The 21,229-nt window shown below is 37.8% G+C and overlaps 1 protein-coding gene across 5 annotated transcripts in view; it reads left to right on the top strand.

Annotated features, from left to right (window-relative positions):
* DST (dystonin) overlaps positions 1-21,229 on the top strand; it is a 289,158-nt gene that overhangs the window by 164,499 nt on the left and 103,430 nt on the right. For 4 of the 5 annotated variants that reach the window (XM_058019984.1, XM_058019986.1, XM_058019985.1 and 1 more), the window contains 3 exons: positions 8,869-9,003; positions 11,477-11,565; positions 12,169-12,301. In XM_058019984.1, coding sequence (XP_057875967.1) covers positions 8,869-9,003; positions 11,477-11,565; positions 12,169-12,301 — 357 coding nt within the window. Of the gene's footprint in view, positions 1-2,246; positions 5,007-5,561; positions 8,772-8,868; positions 9,004-11,476; positions 11,566-12,168; positions 12,302-21,229 lie in introns of those variants that run through there. The other variant, XM_058019983.1, reaches the window with a different exon arrangement.

Below are 21,229 nucleotides of genomic sequence, written 5' to 3'. Positions count from 1 at the left end.
GGTGGTTCTCCTTCACGTGCAACAGCTGCAACATCTTTAGAGAAAGTTGTGTCCTCTTTCAGAGAGCTGGCAGTGCACAATGGAAGTGAGAATGCTAAGTTAAATTTGCAATCTATGAGTAATCCAGGTGTTTATTGTAGTGTTGAAAGGAATATTCACAAACTGGAGGAAGCATCTCTGAATAAAGATTACGTCCTAGTAGAAAATGAAATCCTAGAAAAATCAAATTTAAATTCAAATAAAGCTAAGAATAAAGAGCAAGAAATTTTGGCTCTTTCTTCAGGAAATAGTTCAGAGAGTGACTGTGCAGCAAAAGTCTCTGAATCTTATCCATTAGATTTTCAAGTGTCACCACTGCAGAATGATCAGCATTTAGGTACAGAATTGTTAGGAAATGCTGGTGATTTAAATGAAAATTTAGGTCTCTCAGGAATTTTTTCTGGAGGAGAGGATTATTTTCCATTATTGGAACATGAACTAACAAAAAAGCTTTTAAGTCACTCTGAAAAAGTAAGTGTGAAGAAAATGCCACAGGGTAACACTTATGGTTTGGACAGCATAAATAGAAGTGGGAGGAAGCAGAGTGGAGAAGACAGGCTAGAACAGGGTCAGAAATGCAAAGATCTATGGATAGTTTCAGAAGCAGACAGTAGAGATGAGGGTAATAGCACAAAGATCCCTGCAAAAACCACTGAACTCCAGAAAATATTCAGTGAAAAAGTAGGCATAAAAGCCTCATTTGAAAAACAAGAAAAGGAAAAAAAGAAACATAATGAAGAGAAAAGGAGCACCACTGTTGTTAAGGTACCAGAGTTTTTAAGCAATGCAAATGAAAGAGTTAATCTAAGAATGATTCTAAATCAATGCAAATCAGCATTTGAATCACAAAATATGTCAAGGTCAAGTGATTTAAGATTGATTGAGCATAATTTAAACAATGAATATGCTAATCATGTATCAATTACTGTACATTTTGAGGTGCTTAAGATTTTTAAGTTCTTAGAAATTAATATTTTTGTTTATTTGATGTTAATATTTGCCATCCTTTTCTCCACCCAACTGATGCTCAGCATGTTGACTAGAAAAATGAAATCTAAGAAGATGCAGTTACTGTACTATATTTTTAGGTCTTCTTTTTCAAGCATAATACATTATATTTTGTGTTTATGTGAGTATAAAAGATCTGATAACAAATCAATTTACATACTTTGTTTGTATTGGGGGCTGTTCAAAATTATAATACAGGGAAATATGGAGAGAAACTGGAGAAGCTGCCTTTGCATTAGCCTTTTAAGAAAAGTCTCAGATATCATACAAAAAATCAAGTAAATCTGGTAAATTTAAAGTAACCCAATGGTTTGTTTGTTTGAAAACGTTGCTGTCGTTACCCTTCATGCCCTGTTTGTATGATCATAGGAATATAGGTGTGTTCTTACTTCATGTTAGCTCACATTTGGTAACTTAGCACCGCAGCAGTGCTAATGAAGACAAGGTATGTATAGTTTCAACCATATTATCACTGGTGATTACACTCCTTGCTCAAAGGACTTGCTCTGGATCTGCCAATATATGGAGACTACCAGCCAGCTGGTTTTCATTGGGATTTTCCTAATTGCCCTGTTTGCAGCTGTGTGTCTGCACTGCAGAGCAGCTGTGCTCTCGCTGGTCCCCCAGCTGGGTCAGTGGGGGCGCTGGGGCTGGGGAGCACACTGTGGAGAGCAGATGTGTGGGGGTTTGGGTATTTATGGACCTGCTGCATCTTGGCTCTAAGATACTGTTTCTTTTCTTGGAGGGGATTTCCAAACTTTTCTTGTGTCATTTCTGCTTGCAAGCTTAAATCCTTTTTCCAGATCCTGCTGAACTGATTGAGAAATGGTAGGCCACTTTCTCTTTGGGAATTCTTGCACACTGTATTCAGGTCATTGTTTGCTCTGCCTATTTGTTTGGAGAGACAGCCAAAGTGAGCTGTTTGGTGCTGCTTTCTGCTAAGAGGCATCTGACTGAAGTGAGAGGCTGCAGGATTTCTTCGCTTTGTGGATGTCTTTGCCAAGGGTTTCATATTTAGCTAATGGTAACTTCCTGAAGCCTTCAAGAGAAGGTGATGGTGGTGGGAACTGCTCATCCTGCTTTCTGGACATACCATGCATGCATGAGTAAGTATTTTCCCTTCTGCTTTTCTAAGAGCCTAATACATTCCATACGCTGTATTACAAAAGTGCATTCCAACTTATCTTATTCTTTTACAGATTTTAAGGAGTAAGGAAGCATCCGCACGTCAGGCGTATTCAGATCTAATGGCACAGCAAAATAGCACAGCTGATGAGAATAAAAAACTCATGGGAAAGGTAAAAACACTTGAGGAGATGTTGGAGAATATGAAGAAACAAAAAAGCCAAGTGGAACAGGAGCTCCCTAAAGTGAGAGAAGCTGCAGAAAAAGAGCGGAAGAAGCAGCAGAAGGAGATGGAAGAGATCTGTCTTCAGAAGACCAAGGCTGAGCAAGAGGCAAAGCAGTGTCGTATAGATCTAGAAAGCATTGAGAGAGAGAAAGCAGATGCAGAGCAGGAGTTGGAGTGTGTTAGGCAGTTCATTTTTCAGGCAGAGACACAAAGGAGTATACTGGAAGAAAACCTCTGTGCTTTTCGAAATCAAATAGAAGAAAGCACCTTTACCAGAAGAAACCTTGAAGACCTTCTAAGAAGAAAAGATACTAATCTTCATGATTTAGAGAAACAAAAAAAAACCTTGATGCAGGAACTGAAGAAAAAAACAGATGGGGAAGAGAAACTTATGAAGCTCATCAAGCAAATGGAACAAGATCTTGACTTTAAAGGGAACCTATCAGAAATAAAACTGCAAGAAAGAGAAACAACTGAATCCAGAAGGAAGATTGTTGAAGGCACATACTCTGTGACTAGAGAAACTTCCCTGCCAACTTTCACAGCTGGACCAGGCAGCCAATGTAGGATTGATTCTGAAATTACGAGCTTCCAAAAGAAACTAGAAGCCAAAAAAGTAGAAGAGCTTAAACAAAAGATAGATGAGTTGACCCTTGCTAACAAAAAAGCCGATAAAACTATTAAAGACCTGAAATATGAACTGAATGAAATTGAACTTCAAAAATCATCGACAGAAGAAAAGTCTCGTTTATTAAAAGAAAAACTAGATAAAGTCAACAGTGAACTTAAATGTCTAAAAATTAAGTTGGAGGAAAAAGACCAGGTAGAGCAGGGATATTTGCAACAGTTGAAAGAACTGGACAGGCAACTACAGAGAACCACAGGTAAAGCTGAAGAGGTCATGCAAGAAAATATGGAACTTAAAAAACTTAAGATGAACTATCAGGAGGACCTGAAGTCTGTTCAGCAAGAAAAGACACAGCTAAAAAGAGAAATAGAGGAATTAACCAGATCACAGACAAAAACTGAAATAACTATCAAACATTTAAATTCACAAATCAGTTCTCTTCAAAAAGAGAAGCTGGCAGCTGAACATAGAACACAGTCATGTAAAGGAGAAGCAAGTAATCTTCAAGACCAATATAGGAAAATTAAAGAAGAATTGATTCAAAAAACTAAAGTAGAGAAAGAAAACCAGCATGAAATTCAGATGCTGAAGAATGAATTAACCAAAAGCAATCAGGTGTCAGAAACATTGAAAAGACAGATAGAAGACCTTAATAAATGGAATACTGAAACAAAACTACTGATGAAGCAAATTCAGTCTGAATCAGAGAAGATGGCTTTGGAAAAAGAAAATATTCAGAGGAAAAATGATGCTTTGAAAGCCCTAGCAGATGGTTTCAAAGAACAATTGCGTACAACAAATGAACAATTGCACAAGCAAACAATAATTGAGCAAGAATTCATATGTAAAATCAAAAGCCTAGAAGTTGATCTTGCAAAAACAAAAGACTTAGCTAGTGACTATAAACAAAAATGTGATAAACAAAATGCGTCCGCCCTTAGCATTGACCGGGAGGTTAAAAATTTAAATGCTCAGATGAATGCTCTAACTGTGGAAAAGAGAATGAGTGAGCAGAAGATGGCACTACAACAAGCTCATATACAAGAACTAAGTAGCAAATTAAGAAAATTGCAGGACGAACTCCATCAGAAGACTCTGGATGAGCAGATGGCACGCAAGAAGATGATTCTATTTCAGGAAGAATCCATTAAGTTTAAACACTCTGCAGAGGAATTTAGGAAAAAAGTTGAAAAATTACTGGAATCCCATAGCATGACAGAAAAGGACATATCTGGTATAAAACTTGAATGTGTTGCTCTTCAGCAAGAAAAGCATATGGCTGAGGAAAACATCATGTTGTACAAGAGGCAAATGGAAGATCTGCAAGAAAGGCTCAAAAAATGTCACGAACAACTACAGCAAGGGAAGCAGGCTGAGATGGACTATCACCAGAAGTGCAGGAAACTCGAGGAAGAATTGGAAGTGCAGAAGCGCATGGTTGAGAGCTTGAAACAGAAGATGGATCTGCTGGTCAGGGAGAGTGAACATAGATTTCTTTCATTTCAGAATGAAGTTCAGCAAAATAATGATCTCCAAGATTCTGGATTTAAATTGAGCTGTGAGAGAAGAGGAAATGATTTCAATTTCCTGAGTGAGACTGCAGCTAAAGAATTTGAACAGCTTCCTCCACGTACCTCACCTTTGTTAAGGCAGAAAAAGGAACGATCAGGTTTTAAATCTGATCAAATAGAAGAAAATACATTGTATGTGAGTGCTGATGACACAATGCCAAGAGAGGTGCAGTTTCAGATGTCAAGCATAAACCAATCATTAGAAGATTCAAGTTCCCAGTCTTTTACGGAGTTTGTTTCACAGACGAGTACACAGTTCCAGATAACTTTTGATAAAGCAAGCCAAATCTCTGGAACATCTGAAAGGGACACATTGAGGAACAGGAACCTCCACAGTTCCAGACAAACCATTAGACATGGAGAAGACTCAAAACATGAATTAGGATTGGTAAAACTGCATCCCTTGGAGGTACACACTACATTTTGTGAGAGTTTGCCTTCTAACGGTGCCTTTTACTAGTCCATTTGGTTGGCTGGTTTTGGTTATGCTTTATTACTATACTGTTTAGTATTTCTTATGTTCATGTCTTGGTGAAGGGAACCCCTTCTGTCTTACTTAACACAAAAAGCTTTATATTAGATCTTACTACCAGGTTTGTTAATGTCTAAGAAAGATTATTTTAAAAATCTGTATTGAAAATAAATTCACATACACTGTTGTATCTTTATTGGTCAAAGTAAGTTTTGATTAACAGCAGCAAGCTCATATAGTTACAAGCAACAGTTACTGATGTTTAGTCTAGTCATATTCCTGTTATTGAATAAACATTTGAAATGGCAAATGCACTTCAAAACTCAAGCTATTTATATATCTCTGCTTGCCAATCCTAGTAGTGGTTCTCCTTTCTGACTTGCATTCAAGTTCTTCCTTTGGTTTCTCTGGTGGTGGATTTAGGAGTGAATTATGTGTACAGCATAGTCTGCAGTTGTATTTCTCACTGTGTCAAAAACTTCCTATTTACAGATAGTGAAGAACAAGCACTATGACATGCATGTTGAAGTCACAACATTAAACCAAGAAAATGACAAGACTTTTGGTAATGAAGAGAGAATGTTTCAGGGATACAAAACTTCAGAAGGGTTTAGGAAAGAAGACTTTGCAAAGATGAGCTCTTTCTTAGGAGAAGAGGTTTTGAGGACTGTTGATGATGCTACTCAGCTGGAATGTTTTACAGAGGAATATGATGCTATTAAATTTCAAGGTCTCCGACATGATGTAACTGCCAGGCAGTTGACTGAAGTTAAACTTTTAGACAGGCTCACTGTTGAGCAGCTTATTGCAGGGCAGAAAACTGTTGGTGAGGTTCAGAAAAGTCTTGAAAAATTTTTAACTAAACCTACAGCTATAGCTGGGCTGTACCTTGAATCCAGCAAAGAGATACTCTCTTTTGCTTTGGCAGCAAAGAAAAAAATAATAGGAAAAGCACTGGCCTTAGCATTTTTAGAGGCCCAAGCAGCTACTGGTTTCATTATTGATCCCACAACAGGTCAGAAATTCTCTGTTGATGATTCTGTTGTTAGAGGGCTTGCAGATAGTGAATTCAAGAGTAGACTGCTTGAGGCAGAGAAAGCTGTCCTAGGTTATTGCTGTTCTGGCAAAGTGCTGTCTGTATTTCAGGCTGTGGAAGCTCAACTTTTAGAAAGACAAAAAGGTAAAAATATCCTTGAGGCTCAAATTGCATGTGGGGGGGTTATTGATCCTGTAAGAAGTGTTCGTGTACCTCCAGAAGCTGCTGTGCAGCTTGGCTTGCTTAATAACACAATTTTAAAATTTTTGCATGAGCCTTCAAGTAATGCAAAATGTTTCCACAATCCAAATAACAGGAAAGCTATGTACTACTGTGATTTGCTGAAAATGTGTTTATTCAGTGTAAGCAGTAAATGCTTTCTGCTTCCAGTTGGTGAAAGGAAAATAAGCAGCCCATCAGCAGAGAAAAGTCATAAAACTTCTGTAATAAATGTTGACACGGGAAGTGAAATGACTTCATATGAGGCTTATCAAAAAAATTATATTGATAAAGCTACATATCTTGAGCTTTCGAAACAGGAATTTGATTGGAAGGAGTCTACGTGTTTTGACTCTGATGGAAATTCTTTTCTTTTGCTTACAGATCTTAAAACGGGTGTACAGTTTAATATTGAGGAGACCTTAAATCAGGGTAGAATTGACAGAGCGTTAGTCAGCAAATATAAGGAGGGCCTCATCGCAGTTAATGAGTTTGGTGATATCTTGGTTAGCAGTTCACAGCCAAATAAAGATGTAAACAGTCCTATTGCAGGGTTCTGGCTTTCTGAAACCAATGAAAGAATTCCAGTCTTGAAAGCCTCACGCAAAAATTTGGTGGACAGAGTTACTGCCCTCCGATGTCTTGAAGCTCAGGTTAGTACAGGAGGTGTAATTGATCCATTCACAGGGAAAAAGTACAGTGTTTCAGAGGCTTTGCAAAGGGAGTTAATTGATGATGGCTGTGCCAAGCAAATCCAGCAGTGTGAGCTGATCTTTACTGGGATCATTCATCCTGTAAGGAACACTGTTATGTCAGCTGTTGAGGCCGTGCATTTAAGTGCCATAGACAAAGACATGGGCATGCGCTGCCTGGAGTATCAGTACTTGACTGGTGGCTTGATAGATCCAAAGTCTCATTCCAGACTCACAATGGAAGATGCGATTAAGAATGGTATCATTGATGCTGTCACAGCTACAAAGATGAAGGATGAAAAATTTCACGGTAAAGTTTTAACATGCCCCAAAACTAAGAAGAAGATAACCTACAAAGAAGCTTTAGATAGAGCTGTTTTTGATTGCCACACTGGGCTGCGGTTGTTAGAAGCAGCTCAGCCCATGAAAACAGGAATTTCCAGTCTTTACTATAATTCATAGTGGACAAAAGATATTAATACTTCTTTTGGGCTCTGCTTTAAAACCTGTTAAAGTTAAGGAAAATATCTGTGATGGCTTTTATGGAAAATCATAAGTGGTGTTTTCTAGCAATAATTAGTTGCTGTAAAACTAATTGTTATGAACAACTAATTAGCATAAACCACTGAAACTGGAATTATATATTACTTATTGCAAAACTGAAATGTATAGATAGGCAGATTCATAATTTCAAAATGCAATCTATGTGTTCAGTCTTTACCTGAAGGCCTTGTCTGTCATTACTTTGCATGCAGGTAGTGTAAATGAGAAACTATACTGAAGTTGATGAAGTTAGTATTAGTTCAAAGTGGGTAGATTTAGGTGAGACAATACTCATATTCTTACAATAAGGTTGAGAGGGATTGACCATTTTGTGAGTGAACACAGTGCAGTATTTAATGTGACTTGTTACTTAAATTAAAATTACGAGTCTGCAGATACCATTTGTTTTACAAGAGTGGCAATAATATATACAGGAATTAAACCTGCAGTGTAGTAAGCACACATGCATCAGTACTTTTTCTCACAGTAGTATTTCATTAATTTTAAGGGGCTGCTTACACCAGAAAGTTGTGTTTCCTGTCCTGAGTTTTTCTCTAATTTCATGTTATTTTTTTTCTTAGAATTGTCTTCTGCTCTAATAGGTAAATGAATTACAATTACATATCAAATTTTTAAAAAATTCATTGAAATAAAATATTTTAATTTGTACTTATGGTGCATGGAAGGGCTTGACTGTGTTTTCTCAGTATTGATAAGTGTCGACCTAACAGATTGTACTTATATGAAAGGGAGAATGTTTTCCTGTGCAGAAAAAGATTAAATGTCTCAGTATTTTACTTTTATGTTTTATTGTTTCTGTAGACATAAAAGCAATGTATTCTTCCTAATTGTAATTTGGTAATTCATGTGCATAATGTGCAAAATACTGTTATGCCATACTGGTTGTACATATCCTTACCTGAGGGTAATGCAAAGGCAGCAATTCAAAGATACTTTATATGCAAATGCTTTTGAGATTTTATCTGCTGAGTAATGGCTGGGAAGCTATGCTTTTTCTTGCTATCAATCATTTTATAATGATTGCATGTGTGTATGAATAAGCACATTTATCATAATTAAAAATCAATTGAGGTATTCTTTTATTATTGTTTATAATTATGTGCCATTTTTGTTCCTACATCAAAGTGTCATAGTAATGCATGTGGTGGTAAATAAAAAAGAAATAATTTTATGTTTATGTGGTGATAATAATGGCATTGTGATAGAATTGTGTTTCTACAGACATTAATGTTACATATTTCAACAATTTACATTTACATGTTTCTTTACAATTCATGGCACTCATCAGAAATCAATGGAAGAGGAAAAGAAGGAACATGTTGAGAAAGCTGGGGATTTACTGAAATGGGTGTCAAACCTCAGCAAGACACTCAGCAAAGAAGAAGGAGAAAAGGCTGAAAAGACAGATTTACCTAAGCAGCAGGTACACATATCTTCTGAATAAAGCACCACTTCCTCTTTTTGGGTTTTTGCATTGATTAAAAGGCCAAAAAAATCCATAAATACATTTTTCCCCCTACAAATCACCATCCACATTTCACTCAGGACGTGATTTCACATTTGGTTGTGAGTAGAGAGTTGGGTAAATAAACATCAATGTTTAGGGACACAAGCATGTTACTCAGGAAGAAACTCCCACTGCTTTTTCCAGACCTCGTGTATGACACATTCTGACACTGCAAAATATCAGTTTAGAGAAACTGGACCCTGCATACCGTATGTCAGCCTTTGTAGAGGGAGAGTGCATCCTGTCAGGATGGCATTTTGGGCACCAGGAAGGAGAAAGTTGGTAGGAGGGGCCTGAGGGCCAAGTTTCTATTTATTTGTGTTTGAAAAGTTAATCTGAGGGGTCTTCTTAAGAGACAGTCAAAACTGCTGTCCTAAGAAGCACAGCAGATGTTGACTGAGGCCTCTCTGTTATCACACTAGTCCAGGTGCTATTGGAGTGGCTCAACTTGATGCCTTTGTATTTAACACAACATTGTCACTGCGTGCAGTTCTAACTCAGACCATAAATTTCCATCTGTGAAGTTTCATGTCATTTCTAGGATCTTCTCTGCTGGGCTTGCCCCATGAAATAGCTTAGTTACACCTAGAAAGGTTTCAGTAGGTGAAGGCTTACCTGCACACTGAGCAGCAGAGGGACAGAGCAGTGTCTTGTCCACATCCCTCAGTACACTGTTGGATGTGTCATCATGCAAACATGATTTTAGCCCTCTTGGCATCCTCTTCCTATGGTTTTATTTTGGTGATGCTTTCTGGTGTCAGAGCCACTGGACCAGCATGTGCATAAGTCCAGCTTGCTCTTGGGAAGGTTGGCAGTCCTGATGAGCACTGTTCCAGCATGTAGCTTGTTCAGAGAGGACCAGTGCTAGCTCTGAGTTTGTCCTTATATTTACAGGAGGAAGTGAGCTTGCACTGATTTGAACATATTAATTGGTAAATTGCTCTTAGCTAAAATCAAAATTTGCAAAAGCATTCAATGCTGCCCTTGTTAATGACTACACTGCAAACCTTTATCAGTACTGGGCTAGCTCTCAACTCCTTAGTAAGGATATCTTAGCTTACCACAGCAACTGTGGTTGCCATTGCCATCTCCCTCTGTCCAGCCTGAGCCTCCAGTGAGTAACCTGTGGGTTGGCTGTCTTGGCTTCCTCTGGGAGATGGGTGTTTGCTGAGGGTCTTTGCTTCCCTTGTGAAATGGCCTGGCGAGGTGGCTGCACCTTTCAGAGGTGCCTGTGTTTGTGTCTCCACTGAATAGCAATGATACCTTGATAAATTGTGTAGAAACACAAAGAAACTGGTGATTTCATAGCTAATGTCAGCTGAAATAGATTTCACTTAGAGAACTGGGGTTGCTGTGGAGTGTAGCCAAAGAAGACTGCTACTGGCAGCAGCTTTTCTTCTTCACTGGGAAGAAAAGCTGCTGCCAGTAGTGACAGGGTGCACACAGCAGCCACAGTGACACTGGTTCCCTGAGTAAAATGGATTTTGTGACCCCATCTACTACTTCAGCCTGCTCACCTCATCTTCTTGCATAGTGCATCCAGTGGTTCTCTTGGTTCCTGTGCAAGCAGTACAGGTGATGAGATTGTGGCTTGCTGATGGTGATTGCAAACGGAGACTTTTTGGGCCCTTTGGTAAATGCAGACAAGGAGAGACTGGTTTTGTCCAGACCAAGGTGAATGAAGGGCTCAAGCACCTTGCTCAAGACCTAGCACCTATGTTGAAAACATCTCCAGCTTGTAAAACTCCCTTTTCATAATTTGCCTTTATGAGTGCTTTTCTTTGAAGAGACTGCAGGGAAATTCTCAGGAAAGATAGGAGATTAAATTCCCACAAGTTCCTCTACCAGAACAAGTCCTTTATTGGGGAGGGCACAGAACTGATAGGGTGGAGAATATTAATTAATAATTCATTTTTTCCCAGGTGTCTCATATTGCATTTGTCTCTGTTTTTTAATTTCATGAAGGCTTCTGGTCTTCTGCTATGTTTTTTCAAAAATTTGTTATCTCTTATTTTGGCGAGCAACTTCTTGAACATGACTATCGTACACAACCTCTATAAAGCTACTATAAAGTGTGCCAATTACAAGAAGTGATTTTAAATGATTGGTTAATTTTCTATCAAATAACATTTTGAAATATTCTATTTGTTTTGCCCACTAGTTTTCTAAAAAGAGCTTGCTTAATCAAAAGACATATCACAATGACTGACTCATATGTAAATGATGCAATTCCGATAAACAATATTGCTCTACTGATTGCCAGTATTTTTTTAAAAATCAAGCTCTTTTATTATTGAGATTAGTCCCAGATACAAATAAGGGTTCATTTGTTTGTTTTGATTATTTATATACATTATTGAGTTTTGAACACAGGTTATTTATTTTTCAGATTTCCCTTCATGAAATGTCAACCAAGAAAGAACAAATAGCTGAAGCTCTGCAGACAACTCAGTCATTTTTAGCTAAGCACAGTGACAAGTATGCCATTTTTTATTTTTCAAATAATGTAAAATTAATTGAATAAATACATACTGTTTGCTTAAAAAGAAATCACATCCTTTTAGGTCTAATTGCATGTCGTGTACAGTTTGGGAGTTTTTTATCTTCTCATTTGATGAAGCTTGATGCAATTTTGTTGATTTCAAGAATTTGACTTTGTTTGTATACCTCTGGTCATCTTAAAAATATTAGATATTTAACATTTCATTTGAAGTCAAAATAATTAACAAATTTGTAGTAAATGAGTACTTGAACTATCTAGCACAAGATTTTTTCATTCGTGTCTGAAAACAGATTTAAGTTACTAAATTGCTGAGATATCTCAAGACTCCTTGATAGTTACCTGTCTTAACTGGTAACCAGTAGACAGAGCCCCATGCAAAAGTTAAATGCTTCTTTTCCTGAATAACTGCAATGAGATTGTAGCTTTCTTGAGCATCTTTGTAATTAGGCTGTATTTTTTCCAGACTACTTGTACTAATTTCTGTTCCCCATTTTTAAGTAAAGGTAGGTAGATCACTCCCAACAAGTTACAAATTATCCAGAGATCTCCTCATTCCATTTTTTCTTTTTCCATGATAGAATGACAGATGAAGAGAGACATGAAATGGAAAAGCAAGTTAGATCCCTCCAGGAAAGCTATAGCTTGTTATCCAATGAAGCTTTGAAGCAGCTGCAGGAAGCACATCTGGGTGATGAAAAGATGGAAGAAAAGGTAACAAGATTCAAACTTAGATTTCAGTTCCTCTTGAGATTTCTTGCATGGTTTTCAAACGACACATGATCAGCAAAAGAAGAAGCTGCAATTAACAGTGTGTGGAAGGACTAGATATTTAATTGATTGAAGGTTTTGTGTATTTGCTATGAAATACTGTATGTGACCTTACCTGTGCACATGAGCATTCTATTCATCAAACTTCTTCTGAAAAGTCTTAATAATGTGTGCCTTGCATGAAGAAAGATAAGCAAATCATTCATCTCTTAACTCTTCTCTTAAAAGCCATTCTTTGAATGCTAGATAAGTGTGCATTTCTGCTGCAAAAATGACACTGTAAAATAACATGTTCATCTCTCCCATATATCACTCAGAAATATCCTAGAAGTGATCTACTTTCAGGTTTTCCTAATTTTTTTCTGGGTATGAAAATGGGAGGACATAATACAATTTTCTCTGAGACACTATGAATATATTTGTTAATGAGTATTAGTCTTAAATATGGACTATTTAAGAGTATTCTCATATACATACAGAGGCAGAGTCTGTGTAATGAGTTCAGGTAATGTTGCCAAACTGACTTCATGCTTTCCATGTGAACTAAATGCAATATTTGGTGCTGGAATATCTGATTCCATATTGTTGATTGTATATACAGAAATGCTGTATGCTGTAAACATGAATAGCATGGTTGTGTTGAATCACATACTGTTTCCAAATATTCTAACCTTTCACAGACATTTATAGCATGAAAATGTGCCTTTCAGGTATATGTTCTATTTGCCCTCTCTGCAATCATTTCTTCTATTGTCTTTCACTAACCCTATTTATGTATGCAAAGCATAGGTTTTCAATTCACAGATGCATGTTGGTTTTAAATCTTTTATCACATCGTGTGCTGTTGAATGACTGACATAGATCACTTGTGCATTTGAGCTGCTAACATTCACAACATTCCCCCAGGCCTGGTAAGTACATGTTTTTATGCTTATCATGCATTCAAAATCAAAATAATATTTTAAACATACGATCCAAAAAGGATGATAATTTTTCTTTTATATTCCCTTTTAGGTGAATAAAGTCATTGCTGGTGTCATTGACCAAACAACTGGAGAAGTCCTTTCAGTCTTTCAGTCTATTTTAAGAGGTTTTCTTGACTATGACACTGGAATTAGATTGCTTGAGAATCAGCTGATTCTTTCTGGAATAATTTCTCCAGAATTAGGAGTGTGTTATGGTTTGGAAGAAGCTAAAGCCCATGCCTTAATTGATGAGCAGATTCTGTTGCAGCTGCAAGAATTAAGTAACGCAAAGAAGCTTATGTCAGAATCATCATTAGCAAATATTCCAGTTGTTTCAGCTTTAGAACAAGGTCTGATTTCAGAACATCTGGCTGTTAAAATTCTTGAGAATCAGCTTTCAAGTGGTTATTTGATTTTGCCATCTACTGGAGAAAAGCTGTCTTTGCAGAATGCTTTCCAGAGAAACCTCATTTCTCCAACCTTATATTCCAAACTCCTAGAAAGACAAGATGCATGTAAAGATCTCATAGATCCCAACTGTGCTGAGAAAATTTCCCTTGAACAGATGGTTCATAGAAGCATAGTACATGAAGCAACAGGGTTAAGACTCCTGCCTGTGAAACCACAAGAAAAAGGGAGAATTGTGCTGAAGTGTGGAAGGAAGGTGACTATTTTGAGGGCAGCCCATGAAGGGCTCATTGACAGGGAAACAATGTTCAGGCTGCTGGGTGCTCAGTTAATGTCTGGAGGTATCATTGACCCCGACTCAGGGAAACGAATGACTGTGGAAGAGGCCATGAGACAAGGGATGATAGATCAGGACACGGCTTGTGGGATCCTCTCACGCCAGGTTCAGACTGGTGGAATCCTTTGTCAAAATTCAGGGCAACGCTTGACTGTTGATGAAGCTGTGCAATGCAACTTAATATCAGCTACCAGTGCTCTGCTGGTATTAGAAGCTCAGAGAGGCTTTGTGGGACTAATTTGGCCTCACACTGGTGAAATATTCCCCGTATCAACTTCTTTGCACCAAGATATGGTTACAAATGAGCTGGCATTCAAAATACTGAATGATAGAAAGAAAATAGCTGCACTTTACATTCCAGAAACTTGTGAAATAATCAGTCTTGACAAGGCTGCAGAATCAGGGATTATAGACAGTAATACTGTATCCATTTTGACCAATGTGACTTTACCAGATAAAATGCCCAATGTAGAAGAAATAAAGTCCCTTTGTAAAAATGCTGCAAAGTGGTTATCAACTTACGAATTTCTGCCATCTATATTTCATGGCTCTGAGGGGGAACCTGAAGTTTCTGGCACAGAAGACCCTGTATGTCATAATGTAGATGAAGCTAAGAAACTATTCATGTCTTACCTGATGGTAAATAGTTATATGGATGCAAACACTGGACAGAGACTTTTGTTATATGATGGACAACTGGAAGAAATCATCAATATGTTGCTGGAAGGCAATAGTGCTGGGTACAATGCTGGTGTATCAGAAATAGAGTTTAGTAACAAATATGTAAGTTCAAAAGGAATTCACCTAAAGTCAGCAAACAGTGTTCAGGGTGATCTTTCAGGTGCTGAGAACTCTGGTAATAGCAGGAAATGTAATCAATGTGATGATTCTGGGAATTACATATCTTCACAGGAATATCCCCATGTGTGCAGGCCAGATGTTTGCAATATTCTTGGTACTGAGCAATCAGAATATACACAGGAGATGCAGTTAACTACCCCTGCAGAACTCAGAAATGTAGTAAGCAGCACTCAAAATTCCATTATGAGAAATGTTCTCAGAGGTTTTTTGGAGGTTTCTGAGTGGACAGAACTCTGTAAGCATAACAATCAGCAGACAAATTCAGGAAACATTGAAGGATATCTTCCAGATGACTCAAATACAAGATTTTTATCACAAACAGCAAAAGAAGAGATTTGTGTGGGAGACATTCTGGATAATGAAAACATGAATGATAAAACATTACAAAATTCCTTGAGCATGAATGATTTGTCAGATAAGGAAACATGGAGGGAACTGGAAAGGTGCACGGACTATGGGCCTCCCACATTTCAAGCTGACAGTAGCAGAATGGTACTGGATAACAGCAAGAAAGATAATTTTCAGAGTAATCTTGATTTATCCATCACTGCAGACACTGAATATAGACTTCCAGAAGAATTGGTTAGTCAATGTTGTGTCACACCAAAGTTTGAAGACAACAGATATGGTGCACAACTTCTCCGGGAGTACGCAGGCCCATCTCTACAGGACTGTCTTTATATCCATGGAAGGCCATCCCTGGAGGATTGTGCTGATTTTCAGAATAAACTGTGTCGAGAGGACAGCATAGACATGCACCATAGGCTTTCGTGGGGTGGTGATGCTGTCACACATGATGGACCACCTCTGGGCCACAGTAACAGCACAGCACAAAGGCTGACAGAAGAAGAAAGTGATCTTATATTCCACAGGTTACTGCCGTGTGACAGTAGCTCTGACTCCTCAACAGAGGAGGGTGATGGCATCCCACAGCTTGAGAGTAGCTGCTTGCAGCAAGGATGTGGTGAGGTGGCCTCTGAAGAGGACAGCTCTCAGTTGGATGATGGTGATGATGATGATGTCTATGAAACACCTCAGGGTGATGATGATGACAGTGATGTCTATGATACTCCACAAATTGATGATGATGATGATGATGATTCCTCTGACACTTCTCAAGGTGATGAGGGGTTTGACGCCTTGCAGGTGGGGGTTGATGATACACCAGAGCCAGAATTGGCTGGAAGATCAGTTCCATTTGGTTTTCTGGAGGAGAGAGGTGGTCGAATAACCCTAAAAGAAGAGACCAGCTCTTTTCAAGAACTTGCAGCTAATGCTGGAGAGAATGTTCATGTGAATGTGAAAGGGCAACCTGAGAGCATAACTGTAGCTTCTGCAAATGCCAAAACTATGGAGGAAATCCTTGAGGGAAGGGAAAGAACAGGGAGTTTTGGAGCGAAGGAGCTAGATTTGCCAGTTACTGTTGAGAGTGAAGGAACAAAGGAAGGAGGCATGAGCTATTTACAGAAAATGCATGAAGCAGATGTACAAGACAGGAATGAGGAAGTTGAAATGAAAGCAGAAGGTGACCTGTGTGAGGAGGAATCTGAAGGTACACAGGAGGGGGAAGATTATGAGGAGGATTATGATAGTTATGATGACTCTGACACTAATTCTGACAGTGAAGATGAAATGGATATTTTTGATTCACATAATCAATGTGTAAGTGCAGGAGACCATCTGTTAATGTCTGTAGAAGATGTAGAAAGGAGCAATGAAAACAATCAGAATATTGATAACTACTGCTATTCTTTAGGCCACACGACAGGATATAGTTTGCAATTCCAGTCTAACCATGAAAATGGAAAACTATCCCCAGTAATATGTGAATCAATGTCAAATATTTCTGAAGAAAGATGTGTTGGTCTTCCATGTACCAGTGAAGAAGCCAGACAGCAGGAAACAGAAGATGAATATGGGACTTGTGTCAAAAGTGAACACATGCCACAAGATTCTGCTGAGCCTATCCAGTCTGAAAATACCTTTGGCACTAAATGGATGTCCACAAAGAGTGAGGAGAATAATGAAACACAATTTAGGGTTCCAGGTTCTCAGCTTCTTGATGGTACTGTGAAATCTGACATCAGTGTGACAGCCTGCCTACAGCAAGCTGATGATGATCAAAGTACCCAGACAAATTTTCTTCTCTCAGAATGCATTACTGATAGCATGAATAAAGACAATAATACCATGCCAATGTTAGATTCAAATCATGGACAAAGACAGAGAGAGGCACTGCTTGCAGAGGAACAAGTATTAAATTATATGGAACAGCTAAAGGAAAGCTCATCCCAAATGGACAATAAATTCCTTACAGATACCCCTTATGCGAGTGATAATAGTTCACTTAGGGACACAACACATCCAGTTACCAGTTGGAAGCATGGTCAAATAGAAAGAGGTTTTGAAATTCTTACAGAAAATGAAAATAGAGTAAATATTATGGAGGAATGTGAAGTCATGGAACTAAGTAATAGTCCCATTCAGATGGAAAACCTTGGGGAAATATTTGATGCAACAGTAATTAAAGCTGCTAGAGAAACTCCTGCTGCAGGTAAAGAAAAAGTAAATGTTGATCAAGGTTTTCTTGACATTCACGGGGCAAGATCAGATGAATTTAATAGAAGTGGTAACATTTCTCCTGTAAAACAACATACAGCATGCATAAAAGAAGGTGGCCATTCAGAACTCAGTGAAATTAAATTCTGTTTTGAGAACATGGAAAGAGGGGAAAAAAGTATACGAAATGAAAAAGATTTCCTGCTAAATATGGAAGAAATGCATTCAAGTGAATGTAACACTTACTCTTTTCCCACATCTAATACAGCAACACCAAAGGAGATTAGCATAACTAAAGAAACAGGGAGGCTTAACTGTCAAAATACTGACAACGTTCTGAAAGACATTCCAGAAAACAAAAGCAGCAGTGATAGTGAAATTACCTCCACAAAACCAGATGCTTTAGGAACTATTGAGGATACCAAAGAGTTAAGTGCAAGAGAAGTGCAACCTACTGGGAGTCATAGCCATACCATTGGTGTTTCTTCTGCAATTCTGAGTAGCATGGGGACTAAGTTGAATTATGGTGCCCAGAACAAGCATGAGATGCTGAAAAGCACAAAGGGAGAAAATGTCATGGTCAGTGACACTTCCTCCCTTGGAAATGGTTTCAAAAAACAAATGTCCATGGAGTCATTGCAAAAAGAAATGGGACCCTGCGAAGACTTTCAAGTAAAGGAAGGTATTTCGCAATCAGCAGATGTGTCTGACACACCAATGGAAGACTTACAGAGTATATTACAAAAGAAATTGAAAATGGGACAGGTTTACTGCAAGCAGGAATGTGAACCCCTAAGTTACTCTGATACCAGAACTTTAATGCAAAATTTACTTAAAATGGTTAGAAGCACTCAGCTTGAGAGTGAAATGTCTAGTGGGTCAAATCTGAAGCAAATAAGCAATGCTGTTAGAACTGCATTAATGGTCACCACGCTGTGTGCAGAGCCCAAGGACAGTGATGCTCCTTCACTGCTTTGGCCTGATTGCAGAAGTCCTGATCTTCTTCATGATATTCTGAAGCATGAATCCTGCAAGCAAAAGACAGCTGATTCAGATGAAAGGAAGAGTGAAACAGACATGAAAGCTCCTGTTCCCAAGCTTGCTACCAATGAACTTCTGGAAATTTTTCAAATCTCGCTTGGAGATGAAAGTACAAGCAAATTAGAGGAGCTGATAAATGGTATGCTTAGGAGCTCACAGGTTGCTGGTACTGCCACAGAGCATGAGGGTAAAGGCAAAGGAGATGGGCTTTATTCTCTCTCCTCAACAGAACAATCAGAGCTTGGATCAGAAATCGATGAAGAGAAAACATTGGCAGATGACAGAACCACTGCTTGGAAAAGTGATCAGGAGCATGGGAAGACAGAAAGCCTGTCCAAAGGCTTTACTGAGCCTGCTTTGAAAACAGAGGAAGCAGTTATGGGAGACACCCCCACTAGCATGGTAAGTAAAAGAATATTTGCTCAGTGTCCTGTGTTAGTGGAATTGCATGGATCTTTCCAAGTGGTGGAGAGAACAATTGAACTGGAAAAATGGTTGAAAAATTAGATTATAAATGTAAAATAAATCATAATCCAAAGAATTTTATTGCTTATTTTCAAGTCAGTTTGGAAAATCTTATTTTTAAAACTCATTTTCAGTTTGATGGACTACAGCAATGTTTAAAGTTAACAGAGAAAATGCAAGAACATTTGGCAGTGCTTCAAGATATGAAAAACCACCTAGATAAACAGCAGACTATTAGTAACAGCCTGGAAATACTAAAAGCTGAACTGGAACAGCTAGAGGTAAGTAAAGTGTCCTTTATGCTTTGTACTTTTTGTACTTCAGTGATGAGTGCTAAATATAGCTGTTAGGTGTAAAAAGGGAGATTCAAAATGCAGTTAAAGCAATTCAGATTGAAACATTTTTCCTAGTAACTTAAAGCATTTTTGATGTATTCTCTTTTTAGTCATTTGACTCAGGACTGGCTACCTTTGCAGTTATCTTAAAAAAGGACATGAAGCTGGCAGAAGAATTCTTAAAGTCTTGTAACAGGGATATTCCAGAAGAGAAGCTGAAAGAGCTAAAGATAAGCTATGACTCTTTGCAGGAAACATTTTTAGAGGTCTGTGATAGATCTTCAAAACGAGCAAAACAAATAGTCTGCGCTGTTGACTTGGAAATGGTATGTTTTTAGCAGTGTGTGTTTTTACCTTGATTTTCTTCAAGGCAATTGGGCTAAAATAAAGGAATTTGGATTTTCTTTATTTTATCCTACTATAAAGATACATTTATGATTCAATTTAATATGGTAGAAAATGTGAGTATACTACAGAAGCATAAATAAATATACAAATTCCCTTTCTAGTCTAAGCTTGCAGGATTACACCAGCAACTTTTTAACCAACTGCAGAGATTTTCAGACTGGATCACAGAGAAAAATAAAATCATGAATGACTTCACAGTGAATACTAATGATATAGAAGAGATGAAGAAAAGTTTACAGATACTTAAAGTAAGTTCTCTTTATGGCAGGTGTTGATGTTTCAATATTGGTCCTTATTATTAATTATTAGCTAGGTTTTTTATTCCTTCTCAATAATCTCTATGGCCTAAAGAGAGGACTAGAAGTAATTACTTAAGAAGACAACAATTAGATAATCCAGTAATAAAATCTTGTTGATTTGCTTTTTCACTTGCAAATAAAGTTTCATAGAGTTAGGATTACTGAGAATGCTATTGGTTCTACTTACATTTGTTGCAATAAATCTGAGCCTTTTAGATATCTAATATATAATACAAGTATTTCAGTGATTAAAATTGAATTTTTATGCATTGGGTTCAGAATTTAACTGAAGTTTGATTGCCTTCCAAATCAATTCTATGTGAGAACACAAGATGAGAAAAGATAAAAAGGTTTCTTCATTACACACTCCATAAAATGACTAATGGCAAAAAAAGCAGATAAAATATTTAGTAAAGTTCATATACTTCTATATGTATTAACAATAAAAATTATTTTAGTTGTTTTAATGTGCTTAAATGGAGTTTCAGAGAAATGGTATGGTCATAGGGGCTCCACAGTATGTAGCTGTTGGTAGAATTTGCCACATTGCTAGAAATGGTGACATTCCTGCTGTGGAGTTAAGAATAGGAATGATTTCAAGTATATGTTTTAAAATTTCTGGATCTTCAGACCAGATGTCACCTAGAAATGTTACATCTAACCTGCCATAAATCTTTTAGAGTTGAAGGTCAGTCAGTTTTCAAAAATCTATGAGAGGCCAAAGAAATAGAGATGTACAAGATCGCGTATTTTATTCATTGGACCCAAGCTGTCCTGAGGCAAACCATGTGCAAGTTCTAACGTCATACCTGAATGTGGCAGTATGATTCTGAGTTTTGATTTTCCATGGCTAAATTGTATACCAAAAGCATTTTGGGATAAGGGCTAAGAAGAGATGGTAGGCATACTTGTGGTTTATTTGTTCCCAATTTTTCTTGCTAGTAATTCCCTTCACTTCATTTACAGAACAGTGCTGCAGAGCTCAGCTGTAAAAAAATGCAACTGGAGTCCACTGCTTTTGATGTTCAGTTCTTCATTTCTGAACATGCTGAAGATCTTTCTCCTAATCAGAGCAAACAGCTACTGAGGCTCTTAAATACCACCCAGAAATCTTTTCAGGAAGCACAGGAAGCAGTAACTTCTCAAGTGGAAAGTTTAGAGGCTCAGTTACAGGCAGTGCAAGAGCTGGGTGA

The sequence above is a fragment of the Melospiza georgiana genome, chromosome 3 (genome assembly GCF_028018845.1).
Source record: "Melospiza georgiana isolate bMelGeo1 chromosome 3, bMelGeo1.pri, whole genome shotgun sequence".
Taxonomy (NCBI): Eukaryota; Metazoa; Chordata; class Aves; order Passeriformes; family Passerellidae; genus Melospiza; species Melospiza georgiana.
Note: the sequence above shows the minus strand (reverse complement) of the source record. Positions and strands in the feature narration are given on the sequence as shown.